This window comes from Stegostoma tigrinum, chromosome 5 (assembly GCF_030684315.1).
Source record: "Stegostoma tigrinum isolate sSteTig4 chromosome 5, sSteTig4.hap1, whole genome shotgun sequence".
NCBI lineage: Eukaryota > Metazoa > Chordata > Chondrichthyes > Orectolobiformes > Stegostomatidae > Stegostoma > Stegostoma tigrinum.
In genome coordinates, this window is record NC_081358.1 from 7,377,436 (window position 1) to 7,401,304 (window position 23,869).

Genomic DNA, 23,869 nt, shown 5'->3' on the forward strand with positions numbered 1-23,869 from the left:
ACCTTTACTGCCACAGCATTCCAGCACTCACCACCCTCTGTGTCAAAATTTTTTCCTGCACCTCTTCCCTAAATTTTCTTCCTTATTTCTTGTGTTCTTGTGTGGAAATGATAGATGTTTCTGAAGGAACAAACAGTCCCCTGAAATTTGTTTTAAGTGGAAAGCATTTTGCCTGGCTAAGCCAAAACAACACATAAATTATGCTATTTGAAGTATTTTAGAGTTTTGCAAAAGTCAAATTATTTACATCCATATCATATAGGTTTAAATGTAAAACCCCCAAATACAAAGTAATTTGTTAGAATTGGGATTTAAGTAAATGTTCTAGCCATGCTAAGTCAATACTTCAGACCACAGATAACAAGGTATAGAGCTGGATGAACACAGCAGGCCAAGCAGCATTTTAGGATTAGGAAAGCTGATGTTTTGGGCCTAGACCCTTAATCAGAAATGGGGGAGGGGAAGGGGGTTCTGAAATAGATAGGGAGAGCGGGGGAGACGGATTGAAGATGGATAGAGGAGACGATAGGTGGAGAGGAGACAGACAAGTCAAAGAGGCGGGGATGGAGCCAGTAAAAGTGAGTGTAGGTGGGGAGGTAGGGAGAAGATAGGTCAGTCCAGGGAGCACGGACAGGTCAAGGGGGCGGGATGAGGTTAGTAGGTAGGAAATGGGGGTGCAGATTGAGGTGGGAGGAGGAGATAGGTGGGAGGAAGGACAGGTTAGGGAGGCAGGGATGAGCTGGGCTGGTTTTGGGATGTGGTTGGGGGAGGGGAGATTTTGAAGCTTGTGAAATTTACATTGATACCATTGGGCTGCAGGGTTCCTAAGTGGAATATGAGTTGCTGTTCCTGCAAGCTTCGGGTGGCATCATTGTGGCACTGCAGGAGACCCATGATGGACATGTCATCTGAGGAATGGGAGGGGGAGTTGAAATTGTTCGCAACTGGGAGGTACCGTTGTTTATGGCGAATCAAGTGTACCCCAATGGTATCAATGTGGATTTCATAAGCTAGGCCCGAAACATCAGCCTTTGTGCTCCTAAGATGCTGCTTGGTCTGCTGTGTTTATTCAGCTGTACACCTTGTTATCTCGGATTGTCCAGCATCTGCAGTTCCTATTATCTCTGTTTCAGACCACAAGTGGGTATACAAATGGTAAAGATTTTCGATGAATGATTGAGAAATACAATGCAGATTCAAAAAAGAGTTTTTCATCATCTGGCTGTAGCAATCTTACTTAGAATTTGTGTATAAGTCCACATATCCACAAAGAAATCATGGCCCAGTTGATAGATTTTACAGCTATGAATTCTGGCGTAATGCCTAATGACTGGAATATTCATTAAAGCCAGGAAGCAAGAACCTGGTGATTCAAGCTGCTTAGTCTAACATTCACATCAAAAACACTGATTTTACAGGACCTTTTTATCGAAGATGCAAAGATCTTCAATTATACTTCTGGCTAAGAATCATTTTCACCAAAGTGGAGGTATGGGAATCTGCACTCCACAGTTGGACGAATGAGCTTTACATCAGTTGCACGCAATTTAGAAACAAGAGAAATGCAAGTGAAACATTGCTATAGCTTCATAATGATTGGGCAGTTCCCATGTATTTGTATTTATATTTCACTAAAGCATGCACAAAAATGTCATTTCCTTCTTTCATGGCCATTTGATCCCATGAAAGATATGGTAATTAACATGTTTCCATAAAAGATGTAAATAAAGTCTGGGTCAATTGTATTCTCATGTGTCAAACCTAATCATTTGCTGCTAATCAACATAATTTTATTCCTACCTTATAATCAAGGTGCACTATTTGGTTTTGCTTTCATTATAAAACATTTTCCATTTGGCACCAATTTGTGCTGTTATACAGACAGAAATGATGAATGAAATTAGTGCTCGACTGCAGTAAAAGAAAAGGATTCATTTGCTGCATCTATTCTGTTGTGAATTCGACTCGACAGAACAATAAATGTTTACACCATGGAGAGATGTTATTCAGCTCATTTGTCAAATGCCGGCTCTTTCTTAGAGCAACCTCAATAAATCCTTGATGTCCCCCATTGTTTGCTGTCTCTTAACCTCTTTCTATAGCTAAATATACCATGCTGTGTCAAATTTCTGAGTTAAGCAATAAGAAATAAAGGGCTTTGTTTTTGTATAGCGGTGCTCTAAAACAATGTTACATAGACTCCTTGGAAACAGTACATGGTCAGTTGCTACTTGCCTGGTTTCCGACTGTGATGCCGCAGACTAGCGGTATTTCGTATCATCTCTGAACAGACTGAATAGAAAATACCTGCTAAATTCATATAGAAAACTCTAGTGCTGAGTGGGAGCATCATTACCTCTGGGCCAGGAGAGCCAGGTTTAAGTTCTACCTACTCCACCTGTGTCATTACATGTCTGGACATATTGATTAAAATATCTACAGAATTCACATATAGGAAGAGGGTGCAATAAAGTGTACAAAGTCTGGATAGAGAACTACTGAAGGTATGATCTCAGTGCAGGTTGGAGGAGAGTGCAGAACTTATGCTATGTTGCACACAATTCATATAATTGATTCAAATAATGTCTTTATCTATACATGCATACAAACAACCATAGCATACATAATAATTGTAATCAGGTGCATAGTGCAGGATATAATGAGATTACAGTGTCCAAATGGCTACTCAAGCTTATTTACTCATAATGCACCACGTTCTCCAGTAATAAAGAAGGAAGATATCAGTTACAGACTCAAGAAACAATATTTACCAGGATAACAATATTCCACCAAACCTTCATGAAGCAGTTTCTGCCAGCCCATCTACAGCTTCCCTCCAACATACTTTAACTAATTCGGAGAATTATGTTGTGACGTTAAATGTGAGTATGCTTATGCTTGGGGGATGGTGGGTGAGGGGTTGGAAATGGGAGCAATGATAATGGTTAATGAGCATCTTGCTGCATAGAGTGGGTATCCTCTTTGCCATCCTCTTGAGTTACAATGACATTTGTTTTTTTTTATTATTCATTTATGGAATGTGCGCGTGGCTGGCTATGTCAGCATTTATTGCCATCCCCAATTGCCTAGAAGCAATTGCAATGTGAGTCAATCACAATGCTGTGGGTCAGCAGTCACATGTGGCCAGACCAGGGAAGGATGGCAGTTTCTTTCTCTAAAGGACATGAGTGAACCAGGTGGGTTTTCCAACAAATGGCAATGTATTCATGGTCATCGTTAGACTCTTACTTCCAGGTTATTTTTTAATTCAGACTCTACCATCTGCTGTGGCGGGATTCAAACCCGGATTCCCAGGACATCGCTGGGGTTTCTGGGTTAACAGTCCAGCAATAATACCACTAGGCCATTGCCTCCCCAATATAGATCATAATGGGCATGGAAAAACTGATGCTAATACAAAAGGACCAACATACTGAGCATACAGTTGCCTTGAAATAACAGTGAAAGTTGGACTGGAAGTGAGAACATTTGAATAGCTAGATAACAAATGCCAGGGATCCAAGTCATGCTGAGGCAGAAAGACTCATGGACAGCATGACCTCCCCTCTGTCAATTGAGGCCCAGTGGGAGCAATTAATGCTGAGTGAAGGGCCTCATTATCCCACTTTCCATACCACTTCCCAACCCCAACCACAGCTATTCAACCAGGAGGGGGCAGCAGAACTCACTATGCAGAAAGCTCAAAAAGTAGACATTATCAGGGCTGTTTGTATGTTTACAGAGATGTACTGGGGTAGGGGCTTACTCAAAGGCACTCAGATGAGTAACAGTCACAGCATCAGGAAGGGTGGGCAGGTCCACTTAGAACCATTATCATGCTCCTGCTGCTGACTCTCCTTTCTAGCTCACTACTCCCTTCGTCACCCATGTCTGTATCTCTCAATGAGCTTGTACTTCGGGTGGTCCATTTCTGACAGTAGCTATCACTCCCTGTGAAAATACAGAGGAGTGGACAGCCAATAGTATCGGATTGGCTGATAGCTCTCAGTGATCAATCTTCCTGTCCCAAAGTCCTTTTTCTTTGGAAAAGACCATAACTGCACATGGCTAAGTGCCTAGCTAGCTCTTAATTTAGCAGGCCTTTCCAAAAGAAGGTGACACAGAACTAATAGCGTCTCTCCAGCTGTATAGGCCCCCAACATCTCTATTACGTGTGGGAAGCTGGTCTAACTGTGACCACAGAAGCTTTGCTGAATGGCATTAAACCTATCTGGTTCACTCATGTCCTTTAGGGTAAGTAATCAGCCAGTGCTACCTGACTGGCTCTCTTTGTGATTCCAGGCTCCCTTAACTCTGAAATGGCCAAAACAAGCCACCCAGGTCAAGGGTAACCAAGGATGGGCAAAAAATGTTGGATATTTGCATTGAAAGAATAAAGGGGGCAAAATGTTTGGTGGGGAAGGTATTAGAATAGTTATGATTGGGTTTGGGCTGGGTCTCAGGGGTGGGATGGGCTCAGAAAGACCATAAGGGAAGATGGGAGTGAAATTAGAGAAAGATATAAGCTCCAAGCTAGGCCAGTAGAGAGGATTAGAGATAACTTGTCCAAATGGGCTTGTGGAATGTGGCGGGGGCAGCTAATCAGTGGTCTCAACCTGGTTTCTCTTCCTCTTTTTTCTCTCTCTCTGTCGGTTACTTCTGCTGGCTAGTGGCTTATTAATCATCTTCTGCTGCTTATTATTCAAGGTTAGGATTAGGGTAGGCCATATGGGAGTAGAGTTTGTCAGAAGAGGAATTGTAATAAGGAAAGGGACCTGGAATTGGAAGTAATTTTAGCAGATAGCAGCAATTCCCAATAATGCTTCAAGTAGCCCAGCTGGATCTGATGACTGAATCATTAGACTTAGCAGTTAGGGGACAGAGGGAGACATTTAGTCTGATTTACTTCAACTGGGCACGTGAAAAGTCAATACAAAAATGGGATGAGGTGGATTGGGGTTGCTGCTATTGATGGGCCTGTGTTAAGTCCCTTTATAAATTCCTTGTGGTATGCCAAATGAGACACAGGAGGAGCAATAGTCTTGTCTAACAAGAAAGTAGCCATATCTGGGATGGCAGCATGTTTAAAGAGAACTGAAGTGTTGAGGAATGGAAATAGGAGACTACAGTACATGAGAATGGAGAAATAACGTGTGCACCACAATACATGGCAAGGATATAGGAGGAATACTGAAAAAGACTAAAAATAATGTCAGCAAAAGGAGAAGTAAATTGATGGGCTTGGGTCGGGAGCAGTGGCTAATGTTCGAGTGCCAATGCACTCCGGAAGTGCTCGCATTATTGGGTCTGATTCAATGCTGTGGTATTAAAAGAATAGTGTTTTGTAAATCTGCGCAGCATAGACATTCCCTCAAGCATTGACATGATGGAGTTGTTGTCTGGTACCAATTGAATAACCCTCAATTTGTTTGCAGTTGTGACAAAAGCGGGTCAGAACCAATTTTTCTCTTTACTGTTGCAGATGGATATAAGTTGTACATCCAGCACTTTTGCTTTGACTTACATTACAGTTTGCAAATTACATAGAAAAATAAAAAGCATGCTATCCAAGATTCTATCCCTTTTTTTAAACAAATTAAAATACTTTCAACTCGAATAAAACCAGAAAAAATTGGAAATACGCAGCAGACCAAGCAACATTTATGGAGGCAGCATTAGAGTTCATGTTTAAGGTTGATGATCTTTTATAGGTATAGTTCATTGACCTGAAACACAGCATGGAATCTTCTGCCTTTAGGCAATAAACCCGAATCAGTAACATTTCTATGTCCCAACATTATTCTGTCAATTTGCCCATTTGAGAGATATTCCTAAAAGCAGCGATGCAATCGGGGGCTTCAAGTTATGGCTTTTACCTCTTTCACAGGAGGGAACATGAGGAGGCCTCCATTTTGACTCAATGTTACTATTCCAAAACTCCACTTGGTCCTACTCAGAAGCCGTCTTCTGAAACATTCAATCCTTTGTCTTTATTTTTCTCTCCATGGATGCTGGCTGACCTGCTGAAAATTTCCTGTATTTTCTGGGTTTTTTTTGTTTTATGATACCAACATCTGCAATATTTTGCTTTTATAAACATGTCGCAGTGTTTAACAGTGATCACTTTTGAAACTGTGCGTTTATTGTGAAACGTAAATATGTTGGGGGGGTGGGTTAGAGCATCATGAATTCAGATTTAAATTAAACATATCCTTTTAGTCTGACGACAAATTAAAATCATCACCAACACAAGGTGAATCAGAGCAAGTGCAGCAATGTTAAGCCCAAGGCTGTACAGCACCAAGATACATATGTTGTAATTGAATAATTTGCGCACTAGAAAGATTGGCATCATATCACAGCTATGTCTAAGAACAATTGGATGGATATTAATTTATTAAACCATTTATGCCTTGACATGCATTAAAGATCGACTCTACCTTTGCTCTTTTCCTCGGCTGCCCTTGGTTTCCTGTGCGTTTCTGTGCAGCAAATTACAAACAAGTGTTACTTACTGATCAAAACAGACAGAAAAATTAGAAATCTTATGGTGTTAATGGTATGATTTTTCTTTCAATTATGTATTGCACTACAATTCCTTTGATTATGAAGAGATTGACAGCTCATTCCACTGTGAGGCCAATACACACAGACATGTGTGTACATTTATGATTTAAGAAACAATTTGAGGATAAGTGTAGAATTTTCTTATCTCCACACAGTAGCCTTAAACAGGGAGCTTTTACAGACTGTACCTCCAACCACAATTCCAAGCAATGTTTGTACTTTGCAATGGAAGCACTAGCAATGCAAAACAAACAATATTTGTAGAAACCAAAGCTTGTGCAAAACTTATAATAGAAAGCCCCATTGATAGCTTTGCAAAATAAGTGAAGTATATACAAGGGGATAATGAAATGATCCTGTATTTTGATTGATGCATGTAGAACAGTAGATGTTGTCTATAATGGACTTTACTAATGCATTTAACGAAGTTCCTCATGATAGGCTGCTCCAGAAGATTTGGGATCTATGGTGAGTTTGTAAGTTGAATACAAAATTGGGTTGGTCTTACAAAACAAAGGGTAGTTGTGGAAGGGTGTTTTTCTTTTGTGACTTAAGGTCTGTGACCAGTAGAATTCCACAAGAGTCAGTGCTGGGATGTCTGTTGTTTGTAATTTGAATGAAAATGTAGTTGATCTGATTAGTAAATTTGCAGACAACATGAAAACTGGTGGAGTTGTGGATAGTGTCAAAAGGTACAGCAGGACGTAGACAGAATGGCAGATAGAGTTTAATTGAGATAAGTGTGAAGTGATGCATTTAGACAGTCAAATGCAAGAGGAAAGTATACAGTGAATGGGAAAACCCTGAAGAGCACTGATGCACAGAGAGATGCTGGGGTGTAAGTGTACAGCTCCTTGAAAAAGGCAACACATGTGGATAAGGTGGTGAAGAAGATATTTTATCTTCATCAGTCAAGGCATTGAGTATAAAGTTGACAAATCATATTGCTGCTATATAAAACTTTAGTTAGGCCACATTTGGAATACTATGTCCCGTGGTTGGTTGGTTTGCTGAGCTGGTTCCACAGACATTTCATTACCCTGCTGGGTAACATCATCAGTGCAGCCTCTGATGAAGCACCGATGTGTTTTCCCACTGGTATTTAAACTCCGGAGTCCGTTCAGCTGGGGCACCTCACTTTGGTTTTTCCCTAGTGCAGTGCACATAGGGTCCAGCACTATGAATATATATTGGGTTATGTACTCATAGACCTGGGCCTGTATACACTCCAGTGCAAAGGAGAAACCAGAAATGAGGTAATCCAGCTCAACAGACTCCAGAGTTTAAATACCAGTGGGAAAACATATCGGTGCTTCATCAGAGGCTGCACTGATGATGTTACCCAGCAGGGCAGTGAAATGTCTGCAGAAAAACAATGAACCAGCTTGGAACTCAACCAACCAGATCATCCACAACCCGATCTGTAAATCTTCTCACACCTTTGAGTCCTGTTTATATTCTGGTTTCCACATAATGGGAAGGTTGTGGAAACTTTTGAAAGTTTCCAAAAGAGGTTTACCAGGATGTTGCCTGGATTGTAGTGTACTAGCTATAAGGAGAGACTGGACAATCTTGGATTGTTTTCCTGGAGCATTGAAAGCTAAAGGGTAGACCTGATCATATTATACTAAATTATGAGACACGTAGACATGGTGGATAGTTAGAGACCTTTTCTCAGGGTGAGAATGTCAAATGTCAAGGGGGTATTGGTTTAAGGTGAGAGGGGGAAGTTTCAAAGAGGTGTGTGAGGCAAGATTTTCACACAGAAGTTGTTAGGGGCCTGGAACATACTGTCAGGGGAGGTGGTGGAAGGCTTTCCTCTGCTGCCCTTTGTTCCCTGTGCGTTTCTCTTATTTAATTTAAGAGGTATTGAAAATGAATAGCCAGAGAACAGAGAGATACGGGCTATGTGTAGTCAGACAGGATTAATTTAGAATGGTGTCGTGATTGGTACAAACATGGGAGGCCAAAGGACCTGTTCCTGAACTGTACTGTTCTATGTGCATAAAAATCAACAATTAATAGAAGAAGCAGTTGGGAATACAGACAGTATTATCTTATGGGTCATCTCACCTGATGGTCAGCCTTTGTGTCATTTGCTTTATCATCTTTGTCCTTCTCTTTCTCCTCTACTTCTGAGCTTGCAGTTCTAATGATGCACGTCTCTGGGGAGGGTGGAGAAATGTCAACATCTTGCTCAATCCCAACCTCCTCCGCAGTCTCTTGGCTCACTGTGTCTTTCTCAGACATCCTCACAGTAAAGAATTACACAAGTAGAAGATGTGGTGGCCTACTGGGTCAAAACATCATAAAACAGACCATTTTATTCTCGGAAAGCGTGGCCCCATTTCCTTTCAAAATTTAGTCAAATGGATATTACTATCACAGTTTTCCGTCTCAACCCAAATCCAGGGACTGGATTTCTGAAACGGTGAGGTTTCCCACCCTGCATGCTGAAGAGTAGGTAGGAGGCACATCCCCGCCAATAATATCCGCCCTGCAGCCATCTACATTTCGAGGAGCGTTAAGTGGCTAAGATTTCTGTAATTGGTGGCTGACCAAATGGCTGGCAGCGCTATAATCCCAGCAGCACCAGGCTGAAGCACTGCCAGGGCAGCAGGCAGTTAATTCCTGAAGAGGCACAGCCATTGGAGGCCATACTTAGGGTGAATCCAGTGTGGCAGAGGGGTCTTGATTGTAGCAAGGCTCCAGTGAGGGTTGTGGGAGGTTTCGGGATTGGGGTGAGGGGCAACAGGTTTGAGAGGCCAGAGGGAGAGGGTGTGTGACCTTGGGTGGGCGCTTCTAATAGAAACAGGGGGCGCCCAAAGCGGGTACGCCCCACTTGCTAGGCACGAGCTCATGTGGTGGGAGTTGCTGGGTTGCCTGTTTGGTATAGGTCTCTCCTCTGTTATGGGTAAAATAGTCATGGGGGCATGATGAGACACCTAATTAATTGAAGAAGGGTCTAGGCCCGAAACCTCAGCCTTTCTGCTTGTCTGATACTGCTTGGCGTGCTGTGCTCATCCAGCTCTACACCTTGTTATCTCTTAATTAACTCCATTGTTTTTGTTCCTGATTTACAGCATCTGCAGTTCTTTCAATTTTTAATTAACTCTATCATTTGACAACTAAAGGGCCCCAAACTGGATGGTCTACCCAGCACCTGCACTGGTCCCTGTAAATTAGGAGAGAGATTGGGGAGCAGGTGGGTAGGAAGTGGATAGTGTTTGCTCTGCATTTCACAAGAGCCTCACCTTCAAAATGCCAGTGGGAGATTGTAAATTTCTGCCTCATGTTGTCCACGTTCAACATTCTTTTTAAATTCAACAGATCACTGTGCAATCCCAAGTTGTTCAAACAAATAGAAAAGCTAAATTTGGTGAAGTAGTGGTCAACGTTTTGAGCCATCGCATCTTTATTCCTCAATTTGTGAGTGGTTATTTTCCAGTTATATTTGTTGCACTGCTTTGAAATTTGAAAATAGTACAACATTGTTGGAAATAAGTTTAATAAATATTGCTGGCAAATGCCTGTAGTGAAGGCACAGCTTCCATTTCCCAAGGGCATATGCAAACAATCTGTGAAATCTACCTGTTAGAAGGAATCTGACTTTAATCAATGCAGAGATAATGGGAACTGCAGATGCTGGAGATTCCAAGATAATAAAATGTGAGGCTGGATGAACACAGCAGGCCAAGCAGCATCTCAGGAGCACAAAAGCTGACGTTTCGGGCCTAGACCCTTCATCAGAGCAATCAATGCATGACAGTTACACTGTCAAAAAAAATCAGATCATTCAAATTAAGTTGACCGCATTCTGCTGTAACACTTTTCGCGTCAGAAACAGATAGAAATATAACATTTCTGGGGCTCCAATTGGTTGGGGAACAGACAAACATACCTGCTGCTGAAGATTTTATTTTAGAATGATGCACTAACTTCGTGCTGCCATGATCCTGGTTGTCACATCAAATATTCTGAGGACTGGTGGGTTGTGGAGTAAGAACGGGGAGACTGAATGAGATATCGGTACTAGTGACTAATGAATAATGGATGCCATCCTTCAGGCAGACTTTAAAGATCTAGGTAAGAGATTAGTAAACAGATCTTCAAAGTTTACAATTTTTTATGAATACCGCTGGTGCCACACACTAGCAAACACAGGAGAGTTGCTAAACTAATTTAAGGGAATTGTTCCAGGGAAGTGGGATTAGAAAGGTGAACCATGATGTACAAGGGATTGGGACAGACTGATAGGATTAAGCTTAGATGTTGGGAAAGATCTGACAAAATCAGAACACAGGAACATTTGCAGAAAATAAGTTTGATGAGCTCCAGGCACAATTAGCCATGGGGGAAATGATGCTATGCACTTAGCTCCAAAGAAGAGAGATTTGAAGAACTAAATATTCCTGAATGTATAGTGCCCAGGAAAGAAATATAACGAATGAAAATCGTTTGTGGTGTTTAAAGAGAATATAGTAATGTAGGAACAAGACAAAACCAAGGAGATGTCATTCTAGTTTGAATGTATTCTATAAGTCATCAACTATCAAGACGGCCTTGGAGGAGCGAATCTATAAGCAAGGTACAGAGAGTAGTGATAATGAATTTCCACTGATTGAAACTGGAATAGTAATAGGGTAAAGCACTAACAAAGCAAGAACCTTCTGGATCAATATATTTCCAGCTCAACGAGGAAAGATAAATTGCTGGATGTCATTTGAGGAATGGAGTCAAGCAGAACAAACACGTACAGGGTCAGTTCGAGAGTTGCAATCATTGAATCATAAAGTTGAAATTATCAATGGAAAAACATGAGGACCAATCTAATGCAAAAATACTTAGATAAAAGAGGGGCAATGTCAGGGTGTTGAGAATGGATCTGGTCTGGGTAAAGTGGAACCAAAACTGGCAGCTTGAATTGTAATTATACAATGAGTTACCTTTAAAGAAGGAAGCGTTTGGGCAGAGAGTACATACAATCTCAACAAAGGGAAAGGTGAGGTAACCAAAACCAAAGATCCCCTGCAGCGATAGCAGAGATGGGGAGTTAGACAAAGTCAACAAGGGGTTGGGGGAGAGTGCATATGGCATTTGTCAGAATAACCCCACAGCGCCAAGGACCTGGGTTCAATTCCACCCTCGGGCGACTGTCTGTGTGGAGTTTGCACATTCTCCCCGTGTCTGTGTGAAATGAATTGGTATTTAAGAGATGGCATTAGTTAAAAAATGTTAAGCTGAAGGATTTAAAAGGCTAGACACGTTTAAAGTAGAAATGTTATCATGGTTTTGGATAGGATGCCCTTATAGCAGGCTGAGAAAAGTGACTGTGGAAATTACAGAGGCACTGACCATAAATGTGGCAGTGGATTGGAGAATTACAAATATTGTGTTAACCGTTCAAAAAAAGAGTGTAAGAATAAACCTAGGAACTACAGGCTGGTCAATTTAAATCAGTGGTGGGAAAATGTTGAGAAATAATAATCTTGGACACAATTAGCAGTTGCTTGGACTAGTGAAGGTGAATTAAGAAAAGCCAGAATGGGCTTGTTGAAGGTAAACTGTGCTTAACTTACATTATTGAACATTTTAATGATGCAATAGACAGGGACGGTGAGGGTAAAGTGACTGGTGTCATGCGTGTGGATATGTAAATGGCAAATGATAAAGTGCCCCATAACAGGTTTGTCAGCAAAACTGAACTTTATGAAATAAAGATGGCAGTAACAGCATAAATACAAAATGGCTGAAGTACAGGAAGATGGGGAGAAATGTTGTTTTTCAAACTCGAGGCAGGTATACAGTTGCTTTCTGGAGAGGAGTAGGCCCGTTTTGAGCCCACTTCCCATTTATTATGAGCATTACTGATCTGATGTTGCCTCGACTCCACTTTGCTGTCTGCCTCATCACCTTTGTTTAGCAAAAACCTATCCAATACAACCATGAATAAATTCATTGACCCAGCCTCTACTGTTTTATGGACAATTCTACAAAATTAAAACCTTCTGAGAGAAAGAAATCCTCATCTCTATCTGAAAAGGGAGACAACTTATTTTCAGACTGTGTGCCCTAGTTCTTGTTTTCACAAAAAAACCAGAAATGTCCTCCTAATATCCTTCCTATTCCGAAACATCCACACATTTAATCACGCATTGAGTGCCTGTCAAGTGAAATTTACTACTTCACGTGACTAGTCACATGACTATTAGGGAATTCTTGTTTCAACCAGATTGGTAATTACTAAATGATTGAAATAAAGGATAGAATTCTAAGCCAGTAATTACAGCAATTCATGGCACCAGACTATTGAAACAGTGTGAAATCCAATGGAAAAGGTGTAGAAAAGATTTACTATAATGCTTCCAGTGATGAGGGATATCGATTATATGGACAGATTGAAGACATTATTTACGGTTATTCTCCTTTGACAAGACAAAGTTGAGAGAAGAACTGACCGAGCTATTCTAGTTACTAGATAGAAACATTTGGGCCTGCCCAGATTGTTTAGAAGGGTCAGTGAGGAACTGGGTGGGAGGCCCATCCATTTCAGTTCCGCCCAGCAAGTTAAATGATCTGAACCTTGTAGGTGGATTGTCCATGCAAAGGTAATGTTCCAACTAGAGGACAGCAATGAATGAGAGACTCAGTGCTCCTTGAATTGCTGACATACAGCTCACGTGAACGTCTCTGATGATCCTCAAGTTAGTCTACAGGGGAAATATAAGTTGTCAGAAATCTTAACTCAGTATAGAAAGAGGCCACAACATTGTCATACAAAGTGCTACATTTGTGTTAAGTGAAGTGCTGGACAGCAAGTTGACAGCCCAGCATGCAAAGTGACTTCAATGTTCTTTCATCTTTCTTTTCCTACCGTTAGATATGGATGTAACCGCACAGCCACAGCTGAGCTTGAAGACGCATGCAGAATGCTTTTTAGCCTTGGATCAGATGATTTTGGCTGGCGTACACTAGTGTTCAGGGGCACAGTGCGCTCTAGCTACTGGGATCTCCTCAGCCTGACCTGTTGGAAGAATTTGTGTCCCAGGGAGAAGGGAAGTGATGCAGCAGGGCATGTCAGGAGCATCTTGAAATGACAAATCCTGAGTGCCTGGCTGATGCTCCCCTTCCCTCTTGGAAGCTCAAGGAGCAACTGAGGAGATGGAGCAACTGGAGGGAGATCAAGGTCCATTGGCCTCCATTTATCCAGCCAATGAATGAGTTGCTTGAGCGATGGAGTTAATATACCAACGTGTCTAGCAAGTACTGATTATTTATCTGGACCTGGCTCTCCAAGGCAGCAGCAGGCTATGGAAATGCCACAGCATTTTATATAAATTTGGGAGACTCCCCTATCCCTCAATCCAGTTTGCATATGATCATTTGTATCCCTGCTTGCCCATGCATCTCCTAAGTTGATTCATGGCCGAGTCCAGACGTTTATCATCTGAACTGGACTCAACATACACCTGTTCTTCAGCAGGCCTCTACATGACAGAGAGCTTGGCTCTTTCTTCTTCTTCGAACTGCCAGCCAAGTGCCGTGTTCACCAGAGTGTGGCAGTGAATCTGCTGTAGTTAGCCTACCCAGCAAAGTAAATGCATTTGTGCTATGGTGGTGTGGAAGATGGAGAGGAAGACCTTGGTGACACATCCTCTAAGGTCTCCCCGTGCTCCTTCTTAGAGGTGCGTTGCTTGATGTAAAGATAATAACAAGACTAAGATCTTCTTTCTTTTCTCCTAGTTTGGGAGTGGGATTCAGAGGCTGCATAGAGAAGCAAAGATTTGTTAGTGTTGTGAACCATACCTCCCTACCCTGTTTTTACTAAAGACACTAGTACTTAATGTGCAGATGGATGTAGCAGATTGGAAGCTTTTGTACTAAATGGTGTAGATACCTGATTTCCCCTTTGGCACAGGCACAGGTCCATTGTTCTCCTGTCATTTCAGGTCCTGCTCCTTCAAGACAATGAGTATAAGAATAGGGAGTTGTGATCTAAGGTCATTCAGCTGGTGGTGTATGAGCTGTTGATTGTTGAAGCTTCTTTTATGTTTTAAGTATGAACTCTGGTAGATGTGTTAGAGTCAGTAGAACTGTGGCGCATAAATAATGCATCAGTAGCTGCAATGAAGTGACAGCTATTGACTGCAAATGGAAACACCTGGCTCTTAACTTCATGTCTGATAGTCCTGTGAATTGGCAAGATTACAATGCTAACTCAGACTCAGATGGGCATGAAGCATAGAGTGCATTGTGGTGCCTACCCTGGCAGAGCACAACGAATCAGTGATCTTCTTGTGGCATGGAGAAAGGTTACTGGGAGATGCCAATGAGTGGTGATCTCTGTGTCCGCCTCTGTCCAGGTATCCCCCTTCGTCAGTTGGGATGGCCTCTTGTTGCCATTCCTAACAAAAAGTGCTTCCTCTCTTTTCTATATAACATTCAGAAGAACCTCCATCAAAGTGTTGCTGAACCACGGCGCTAATTTTTAACTGGTGTTTGATACCTCCATGGGTTGGTGGAGGTGATGAGCAGAATGATGTTCCCGAGTTGCAGAGAATGGAATATTGTCCAAGTTAAATTTGCACCCAGAAGTTGGCACCTAGAATCAGGGACAGCACAAAATCTGGTGTTGTACCCACAAGTAAATATGTAGTGAGCTGAGAAGAATGCAACTTACAAGAAAGGCTGCCTTTCCTTCTGCTTTTCAACCACCTGCACTGTCTCAAAAAAAAGCATTCTGCTCACTGACCTATGACCCGTAAGGCATCAAATCAGAAGATCAAAGCTTTATACTAATTACAAACCAGATACATAAACTGTTGGAGAGCCCCAAAACAATAATGATCAACTTGTTTAATAATGAGCTGACTGTATTAAATGACCTCATTCTACATTAATAAATATAATGCATGATAAAGTCATAGCATTTATTTTTCTCAGAATTAATTTGAAAAATTAAAACTGTCATTATGCATAGATATTGCAGATGCAGTGTCTCAAATTCAACTATCTGAAAAGCAGAGTAATCTTTCAAACTGGACAGTTTGTGAGTTGCTATGCAAGAATTTTAATTACTTAATGGATTAATAATAAAATAACATGCTGGAACAATTGTGCTTGGTGCTGCTTTTGACCAGTTATAAGTCTGTCAATCTCAGGCGTCAATATATGAGAAATATACTTAATTATCCAACCTCGAAGCCTTCTGCATTGAAGAATTTCACAAATTCACTATGCTCTGAGAGAGGAAATTCCTCCTCATCTCGGTCTCAAATGAATGGCCGCTTACTTGGAGATTATACTCTCTGGTGACAAGGGTAAAAAATCATTTTGCATCTATCCAGTAAGTTCCCTGAAGAATCGCATACGTTTCAATAAGGTCGCCTCTCATTCTTCTAAACTTCAATGAATACAAGCCCAACCTATTCAATCTCTACTCATATGAGTCCCTCCGTACCCAGGATCAACCTAATGAACCATCTCTAGACTGCTTCCAGTGCTTTCCTGAGATAAGGGTACTAAAACTATATGCCAGCTGTGGTTTTACTAGTGCCTTGTATAATTTTACAAATACCTTTCTATTTTTTAATTTATGCTCAATGACTCTCAATCCTTCCATCTGTAGCTTTCTGCTGTCCTTCTCAATTATAATGTTCAGCTTCATTATTCTCCCTGAAAAAGTGCATAAGCTTAATTTTTTCCACAATATACTCCACTTGCCAAGTTTTTGCCCACTCCCTTGACCAGTATATAACCCTCTGCACACTCTTTCTGTCATCCTCACTATTTGACTTCCTATCAATTTTTGTGTCATCCAGAAACCTGGTTATTATATATTCACCTTTCTCATCTCGGTCTTTAATATACATTCTAAGTAGTTGTGGGTACAGCAATGATCCCGATGATACTCTACGAGTTACAGGTTACCATCCTGAAAATGCCCTCCTCATCCAAACTTTCTGTCCTCTACGAGTTAGCCAATCCTCTATCCATGTGAATATATAACAATATACCTCCAACACCATAGACTGTTATTAAGTAACCTAAGGTATGGCACCTGATAAAACTGCTTCTGAATATCCAAATATATCACATGTACTGCTTCTTCTTTACCCTGCTTGTTACCTCCACAAAGAATTCTAAGGACGCCACTTCATAAAGCCATGCTGACTCTGCTTGATAATATTATGTATTTCTAAATGCTCTGTTAATACATCCTTTATAATAGACTCCAATAATTTCCCAATAGCAGGTGTTAAACTAACTGGTCTATAGTTACATTGGCAGGTTTCCATTTCCTTTAGGATTTCTCCAGACTTAAAGTATTCTTGAATGATTACCACAAGTGCTTCCATTATCTCTACGGCTGCTTCTTTTAAGATCAGGTCCAGGGGACTTATCCGTCTTTAGCCCCATGATTTTGCATGCTATCCTTTGTATTGATAATTATTTGTTTCATTTCCTCTCCTCCATTTGCCCCTTGATGAATTAGTAATTTGGGGAAGCTATTGGTGTCTTCTATTATGAAAACTAATGAGAACCCATTGATTCAATTCCTCTGCCATTTCCTCTCCTCCGTTTTTATTTCACCAAGAGACCTCTAAGAGACCGATGTCATCTTTGACATCTTTTTTCCCTTTTTATTTATTTAAAGAAGTCCTTCTTATCCATCTTGATATTACTTGTGAGTTTATCCTCAAAGTTTACCTTCTCCCTTATTATTATTATTTGGTCATTTTTTGCTGGTTTTTAGAACTTTCTCAATTCTCTGGCTTACCACTAATCTTTACCACATTGTGTATATTTTTTTAACAAGTTGCCACTATCCATAACTTCAAAGATAATGGGAACTGCAGATGCTGGAGAATTCCAAGATAATAAAATGTGAGGCTGGATGAACACAGCAGGCCCAGCAGCATCTCAGGATGAAGGGTCTAGGCCCAAAACGTCAGCTTTTGTGCTCCTAAGATGCTGCTGGGCCTGCTGTGTTCATCCAGCCTCACATTTTACTATCCATAACTTCCCTGGTTAACAGTTGTCAGCTTATCCACTTTCTAGAATCCTTTTTTCTCAAAGTCAGCCTCAGTTATCTTATTACTCAGTTTCTTCACCCATTATTTCTACAACATTATGTCATCCCTTGTTGTTCTTATTACAAATAAACTTCTTCACTTGATTTCATGTGTCACTGATTAATTAAGGCCCAGATTTTTTTCTTCTTCTTTAAGCAGGCAAGGTCCAGAATCCCAAGGTTGCTAGTTTTGAGACACTGTCTTTGGAAATATACTACTGACCTGAAAAAGAACAACTCTTCTTGGTCTGGCACCACAATATCATCAGAATATAGACTAACAGGACCATTTCAACTAAACTCGCCCATTAGGAAATGATCTTTGCTAGATCGGCCATTTCCTTTATTCATTCATAGGATGAGGGCATCACTGGCTGGGCAGCATTTATTGCCCATCCCTAATTGCTCAGAGGGCAGTTAAGAGTCAACCACATTGCTGAGGATCTGGAGTCACATGTAGGCCAGACCAGGTAAGGATGGCAGTTTCCTTCCTTAAAGGACATTAGTGAACTAGGTGGGTTTTCCTTGACAATTGACAATGGATTCATGGTCATCATTAGATTCTTAATTGGAGATAGTTATTGAATTCAAATTCCATCATGTGCCATGGTGGGATTCAAACCCAGGTCCCCAGAACATTATCCAGGTCTCTGGATTAATAGTCCAGTGATGATACCACTAGGCCATCACCTCCCTCTTTGCATTACACAATGCCTGATTGTATATTCCACTGATGGGCCTTTTGTGAAATGGACAGTATGTCCAAGGCAATGAGCAACCCTTCAGACAGGTCAGATTATACTTGCGTGTGCACTGATGATGTGATTGCATTTAGGCTCACCGTCTAAATTTGATAGGAGGTAGAGGGGAGAGAAGGATGAAAGAAGATAGAGAGAGATGGATGGAAAAAAAATTAGAGAGCTGGAAAGGGTACAATCAGAGTTCTGTGAGGCAATAAGAAGAGCAGGAAGACAGGTGGGGCATTGGGAGAGATAAAATTAGAGATAGGGGGAAAAACAAATTAAGAGAGAAGCCCCTGAGAAGTGATGGCACGCAGAAAGGGTAATAGGAGATAAGGACAAACAAGGAAAAAGACAGAGTGACGAGATCCAGAAATAATATGGATTAGGCTACTGGTTTACGCTTCAAATTGAAAAATGTGCCCAGAAAAATGTATTATAAGCAAGGTAAATAACATTCCAATTCAGAACATGGAAACAACGCATGAAATTTATGTTCACAAATGTATCTGGCAAACACTCATGTGGCAAAGGAATAAACCTAACACTGGGGAAATGCTAGTCATGGGGGGAAGAGGACCTTAACTGGTTACTGAAGGGCCTTAAAATTGCCTCAGAGTAGGTTAGGTTGGATGCCTGTCACCTTCTCTGCTATTGGCAGAATGCCAGCAATAGCAGGAGGGTGATGGGCACATCACTCAACACCAGCTCACCTCATTTCTAGTGCCCTTGCCCCATCCCCACTATCTCCCTGGACACTACCCAACATTCCATGAAATCCTGGCCTTGGATACTACACTGTTGCTCATACTAAATTGAAGTAACCTCTTCATGAAATGTCATGGTCTGCTGTTTGCTAATTTAGAACCCTACATCCCCCAGGCTCAGCACAAACCCATGTCTTTAATCTCCTATAGGTGCATTGACTTTGCCAAAGAAAAGAGGGAGGAGCCCGAGGAGTTCTCAGAGTTTGAACTGTGCTGTGATAATACACTACCACACGCTACCTGAGCACCCTCCACCGATGCAGATACAAACACATCGACAAGTCCAGTACCTGAGATGGACAGGGTGGCACATGTTGAAGGCTACATCATGCATGAGCAGCAACAGGTTCTGGAGAAAGGGCAGAGTGGAGATTTTGCTATGGACCATCAAATATATGTCAGGATATGTACAGCTGGACACAGGGTGACTCCCAGGTTCATGCACTGAAATAGTACTTGTGGATCAACAGTGGAAATGTAAATTTCCAGAATCAATACACACCCTTTACAGAAAGTGCAGGGGTCCAGCCACAGCATGTACGCCATGACATGCCAGGCATTTTCACCGATGGCCACCCCCACTGAAAGACTGACCAGCCTCATGGAGAAGCAGATGCCACTGAGTACATGCTGAACACCACCAATCCTTTACACAGTCTGGCTGATAGATGTACAGCAAATTGCTAAATATCTTGGCTTGGTAACTGAATGCTCACTGACCTGCAGCGAAGTGGTCATCCCTTTTGGATTTAACAGGGAAATTCAGGTGGGCACTGGAAAGGAAGGTGGAGAATAGGCTTATGCGATGGGGTGTCTCTTCAAGGTGCCCTTGTTTCAGGTCTGCGTTCCTCCCCCCTCAGAAAAAGCCGTGCTCATACACCATCCTGCCCTATGACAGAATCTGCCCCTTGACAGCTTCAGGTGTGGTCATCCATTTTGGAGCCCTCACCTGCTCCAAAACCAAAAGAATATCCCAATGAGCATCTTGTGTGACAGTACAGTGGAATGATCAGCCTAACCCTGGTTCTACTAAAGCCACAAAGGTGGTAACATACAGAAGCACTAGAAAGTGTTTGAGGAAAAGGTCTTGGGTACAATGATATTGACTAAATGCTTCACCTGGCTGTAATTGTTCTATCGATGCCCTTTATTTGAATGTAAAGTGAGTTGAGGCAAACTACCATTTGTCATGGTCAAGATTTAGTTGGATCCCCAACAACCTCGGGTCAGCATCATTCTGGTGAATGGAATGTGCCACCTTAATGAGGAAGGAAAGGTTGTGAATACAATGGTGGTCCCGGTGACCAAAGGCCAGGGTTTTGGCACTGAGGGCCGGGGGTTGGCGAGGCTTGAAACCTCACAAAGGAGCTCAACGGCAAGTTTGTAACAGTTGTGAGCTCACGTTCCAAGTGAAAACGCACTGAATGAGACAGGTCAAAGGCTTCCCTGGAAGGCAGATCAGCACCAATCTTGTGAAAAGCACAGCAAACCACAACAATCCTGGAGGCACAATTGCAGAGGCAAACTGAAAGGCACCTCCTGTTATTTCGAGTGGCAGAATCTAACTCTCAGCCGGCCAACAGTTTGCTCTATCATTGTCCCGGCAGCAGTTGAGAAGAACTGATTAACCAGACTGAAATAATGATACCAACACTGCCACTTGGGCGTTGTCCTCTTGAACCTGTGGAAATCCCACAAGGGAAGCAAGCCTAACAAAACCCCAAGTTCTGAAGAAACATCACTGGACTCAAAACGTAAACTCTGTTTTTTTTTCTCTCCACAGGTGCTGACAGACCTGCTGAGTTTCTCCAGCAATTTCTATCTTTGTATTTCAGATCTCCAGCATCACAGTTTGCTGTCTTATTTTAGCCGTCCGCGTTTGACTGGCCTCAGGTGCTTATAGCTGGAAGCCTTTGCATACAAGTCATCAGTGCCCAGAGTTATACAATTACGGGAGCCAGACTGCAAGATCCTACAGATGTTATTAACCCGTGGAAGGTTGCGTTCTTGCAGAAATTGAGAGCTCTAGTCAGTTAAACAGCCAGCTGTACACCTGTGATTCTGAACAAACGTCAGAACATGTAGCCCCACCCAACTTCACAAGAAGGCTCATTGGCAAGAGTCGAGATTGTCTTCAATGGAAGGCATTTATTATTAGTTGGACAAAGTTTCTGATCACAAAGGAGTTAGTGTATTTAAACAGAAAGAAAATTCCCTTTCAGTGCTGGTTTCACTGTGTTTGACCACAGGCTTTATGAACTTAAGCTATTCCACATTTGCTGTCAAGTCAGTTTCCCTTAACAGTGACCTCCTGCTGTGCACTTCCCTCCCTAAATAGGTAAGGAACGAACACAGTGTGGAACTCAGGATTAGGTAGAAAAGAACATATCAAGTGTTGAAAAGGCTCCTCATCACCTTTTTGAATAGCTCAGCTGCTATCGAGTTGTAGGGTCCAAGAGAAAGCTGAAAGTGGCGGAATCACATTGCGACTGTAACACACTCAGGTTCACACTCTGCTCACACCTCCTCTTGGTTAGAAAAATTCCAGTCTCCATTTCAATGGCACAGAGTTCACCGGTTCTAAGATCTTAGAAGTTTGTGAAAGGCACAATGCAAATGTTCCTCAGAATACATTGGTTGCTATACAGCTCAGAGCATAGGCTGGATTTTAACTTTCAGGGCTGGGGGCAGGCACTGCGCAGTCCAGGCCTGAAACCCAATATGATCCTTCAGACTTGCCAGGTTGTCTTTGGAGGTGAGCAGGAAAACCCTATGGAGTTGCTGAGTCAGTGACTCAAATATTTAAATGATCAGATAATTTCAGTTTTTAACCTTAATTATGACTTTAAATAGCTGTCAGGTTTTCCCGTGTTTTGTGAAGCTCACCAGGGTAAACAGTGAGAGCCGGAAGAATGGCGGATGCTGTAAATCAGGAACGAAAATGGAAGTTGCTGGAAAAACTCAGCAGATCTGACAGCATCGGTGAAGGACAAAAACAGAGTTAACGTTTCAAGTCAGGTGACCCTTCCTCAGACAGTCCCAAGGCATGAAACGTTAACTCTGATTTTGTTTTCTTCACAGATGATGCCAGACCTACTGAGCTCCTCCAGCAACTTCTGTTTTTGTTCCTTTAAAAGTGAGAGTGCTGTGCAGAGTCATTGATCAATAAAAAAAATCAATCAGTAAATTTTAAACAATGGCATTTTGTATTTGCTGGTTTGCCTCTCGTGCTCACTGCACTTGCTCTGAGAGCAGATGTCCCTGTTTACCCGTGACATTCAACTTTTAGAGGGCATGCTACTGAACTTTGCCTTCACACATCACTTCTAAAATTCCTTGCTGCTCGCCTTCATGCAGCCTTGGAGCAGCTTATGCAGCTATAGCCTGGTGAGGAACCGCCAGCAACAGAGGACCAACAGCAAAAGCTGGAGCGGCAGGAACAGTAACAATTTCCTTCTTGGCAGCTACAGTGTGTTCCACTGCATTTGCAAGGTTCCACTACTTATTTCTCACAAGTGTATCTCTCTGGTGGCTGGTGCCATGTTTTCTTGGCAACCACTTATGTTCATATTGACACTGGTGAGGCCAGACAGAGGCAGATGGTTCTCAGGACTGCTCAAGTGGCTGGATTCCCAAAAGAATAGTGAGTCATTGATTAGACACGTGTGGCCACGAAGGGGGTCCTCAGATCAGCCAATTTATCAATCAAACGGGATGTCGCTTTGTGAATGCTCGGCTTGCGTGTAACCACTGGAAGGTCATGATGGGCGACTGTGCGAGATATACCGTGAGCCGAAGTGCTCTTTTCCTTCCACAACAGACACATCTCAACACAATGAGAGCAAGGGGCTCATTGGAGAAAAGAGCCACCCTGAGGAACTAATGACTCCCGTGAAGAGTTCGATCATTAATATTAATGACAGGCTCAAGGGGACCTCTAAAGGGCATCTCTGAATGAGTCACTGGGTTGATCAAAATACATAGACTGCCTTCAATGTGTACTGCTAAGTGTCTCTAGGATGGCTGTGATCACCTGTAATTTGCACAATATTGCATTGCAGGGAGGAATGAAGCTGCAGAATGAGGAATATTCTTTCACTCTGCATTTTCTGAGGAGGAAGTAAAGGAAAGAGGAGACAGATATTGTCCAGAGTGCCAGCAGCAACTTGTTTGACTCCAAGAGAAGCGTAGAATAGCTTTATGCCAGCACATTCCTGCTAATCTGGCTGTGTGTGGTCACATTGCGATGCATTCATCAGCTCTTTGGCTGCACCATACTCACCGAGATAAATCTTTCCAAAAGTCAAAAACCCAACCATAAGATTCAGACCTATCCTAGTCTTCTGATATACCATCCACCTGAAGTCCACTGATCATTTAGAATTCGGAAGGCAACAAATTAAAAATTGGATGAAGAGATCAAATAAAATGCTTGATTCATTAAAATACAAATTCCATGACTCTCCTTATGCATGACTGTTAAATCTTTCTCATTCATTTTCTTTAACTTCTTCATGGTGCAAAACTTGTGATTTTGGAGATTAAGAAACAGGCTGTTAGTTCCTCTGCTCTGACAAACAAGATGCCCACAGTAGCAGAATGAAGAGTTCAAGTACATTTGTTCTTCATTAAAATGAACATGCCAAAAATGCATCCTTTAAATTTGGAGCCCATGAGGGCTTTGCCAAATATTGCCCCACCTGCGTCCAGGGCCAGACTTG

The 23,869-nt window shown here is 41.9% G+C and overlaps 1 protein-coding gene across 21 annotated transcripts in view; it reads right to left on the bottom strand.

Moving 5' to 3' along the window:
- LOC125451860 (cAMP-regulated phosphoprotein 21-like) overlaps positions 1-23,869 on the bottom strand; it is a 405,355-nt gene that overhangs the window by 131,924 nt on the left and 249,562 nt on the right. For 18 of the 21 annotated variants that reach the window (XM_048529526.1, XM_059645782.1, XM_059645784.1 and 15 more), the window contains 2 exons: positions 8,641-8,857; positions 6,441-6,482 (listed from right to left, as the gene is read on the bottom strand). In XM_048529526.1, the coding sequence (XP_048385483.1) occupies positions 6,441-6,482; positions 8,641-8,817 (219 nt within the window). In that variant the 5' untranslated portion in view covers positions 8,818-8,857. Of the gene's footprint in view, positions 1-6,440; positions 6,483-8,640; positions 8,861-23,869 lie in introns of all 21 variants that reach the window. The other 3 variants (XM_059645785.1, XM_048529522.2, XM_059645788.1) reach the window with 1 other exon arrangement.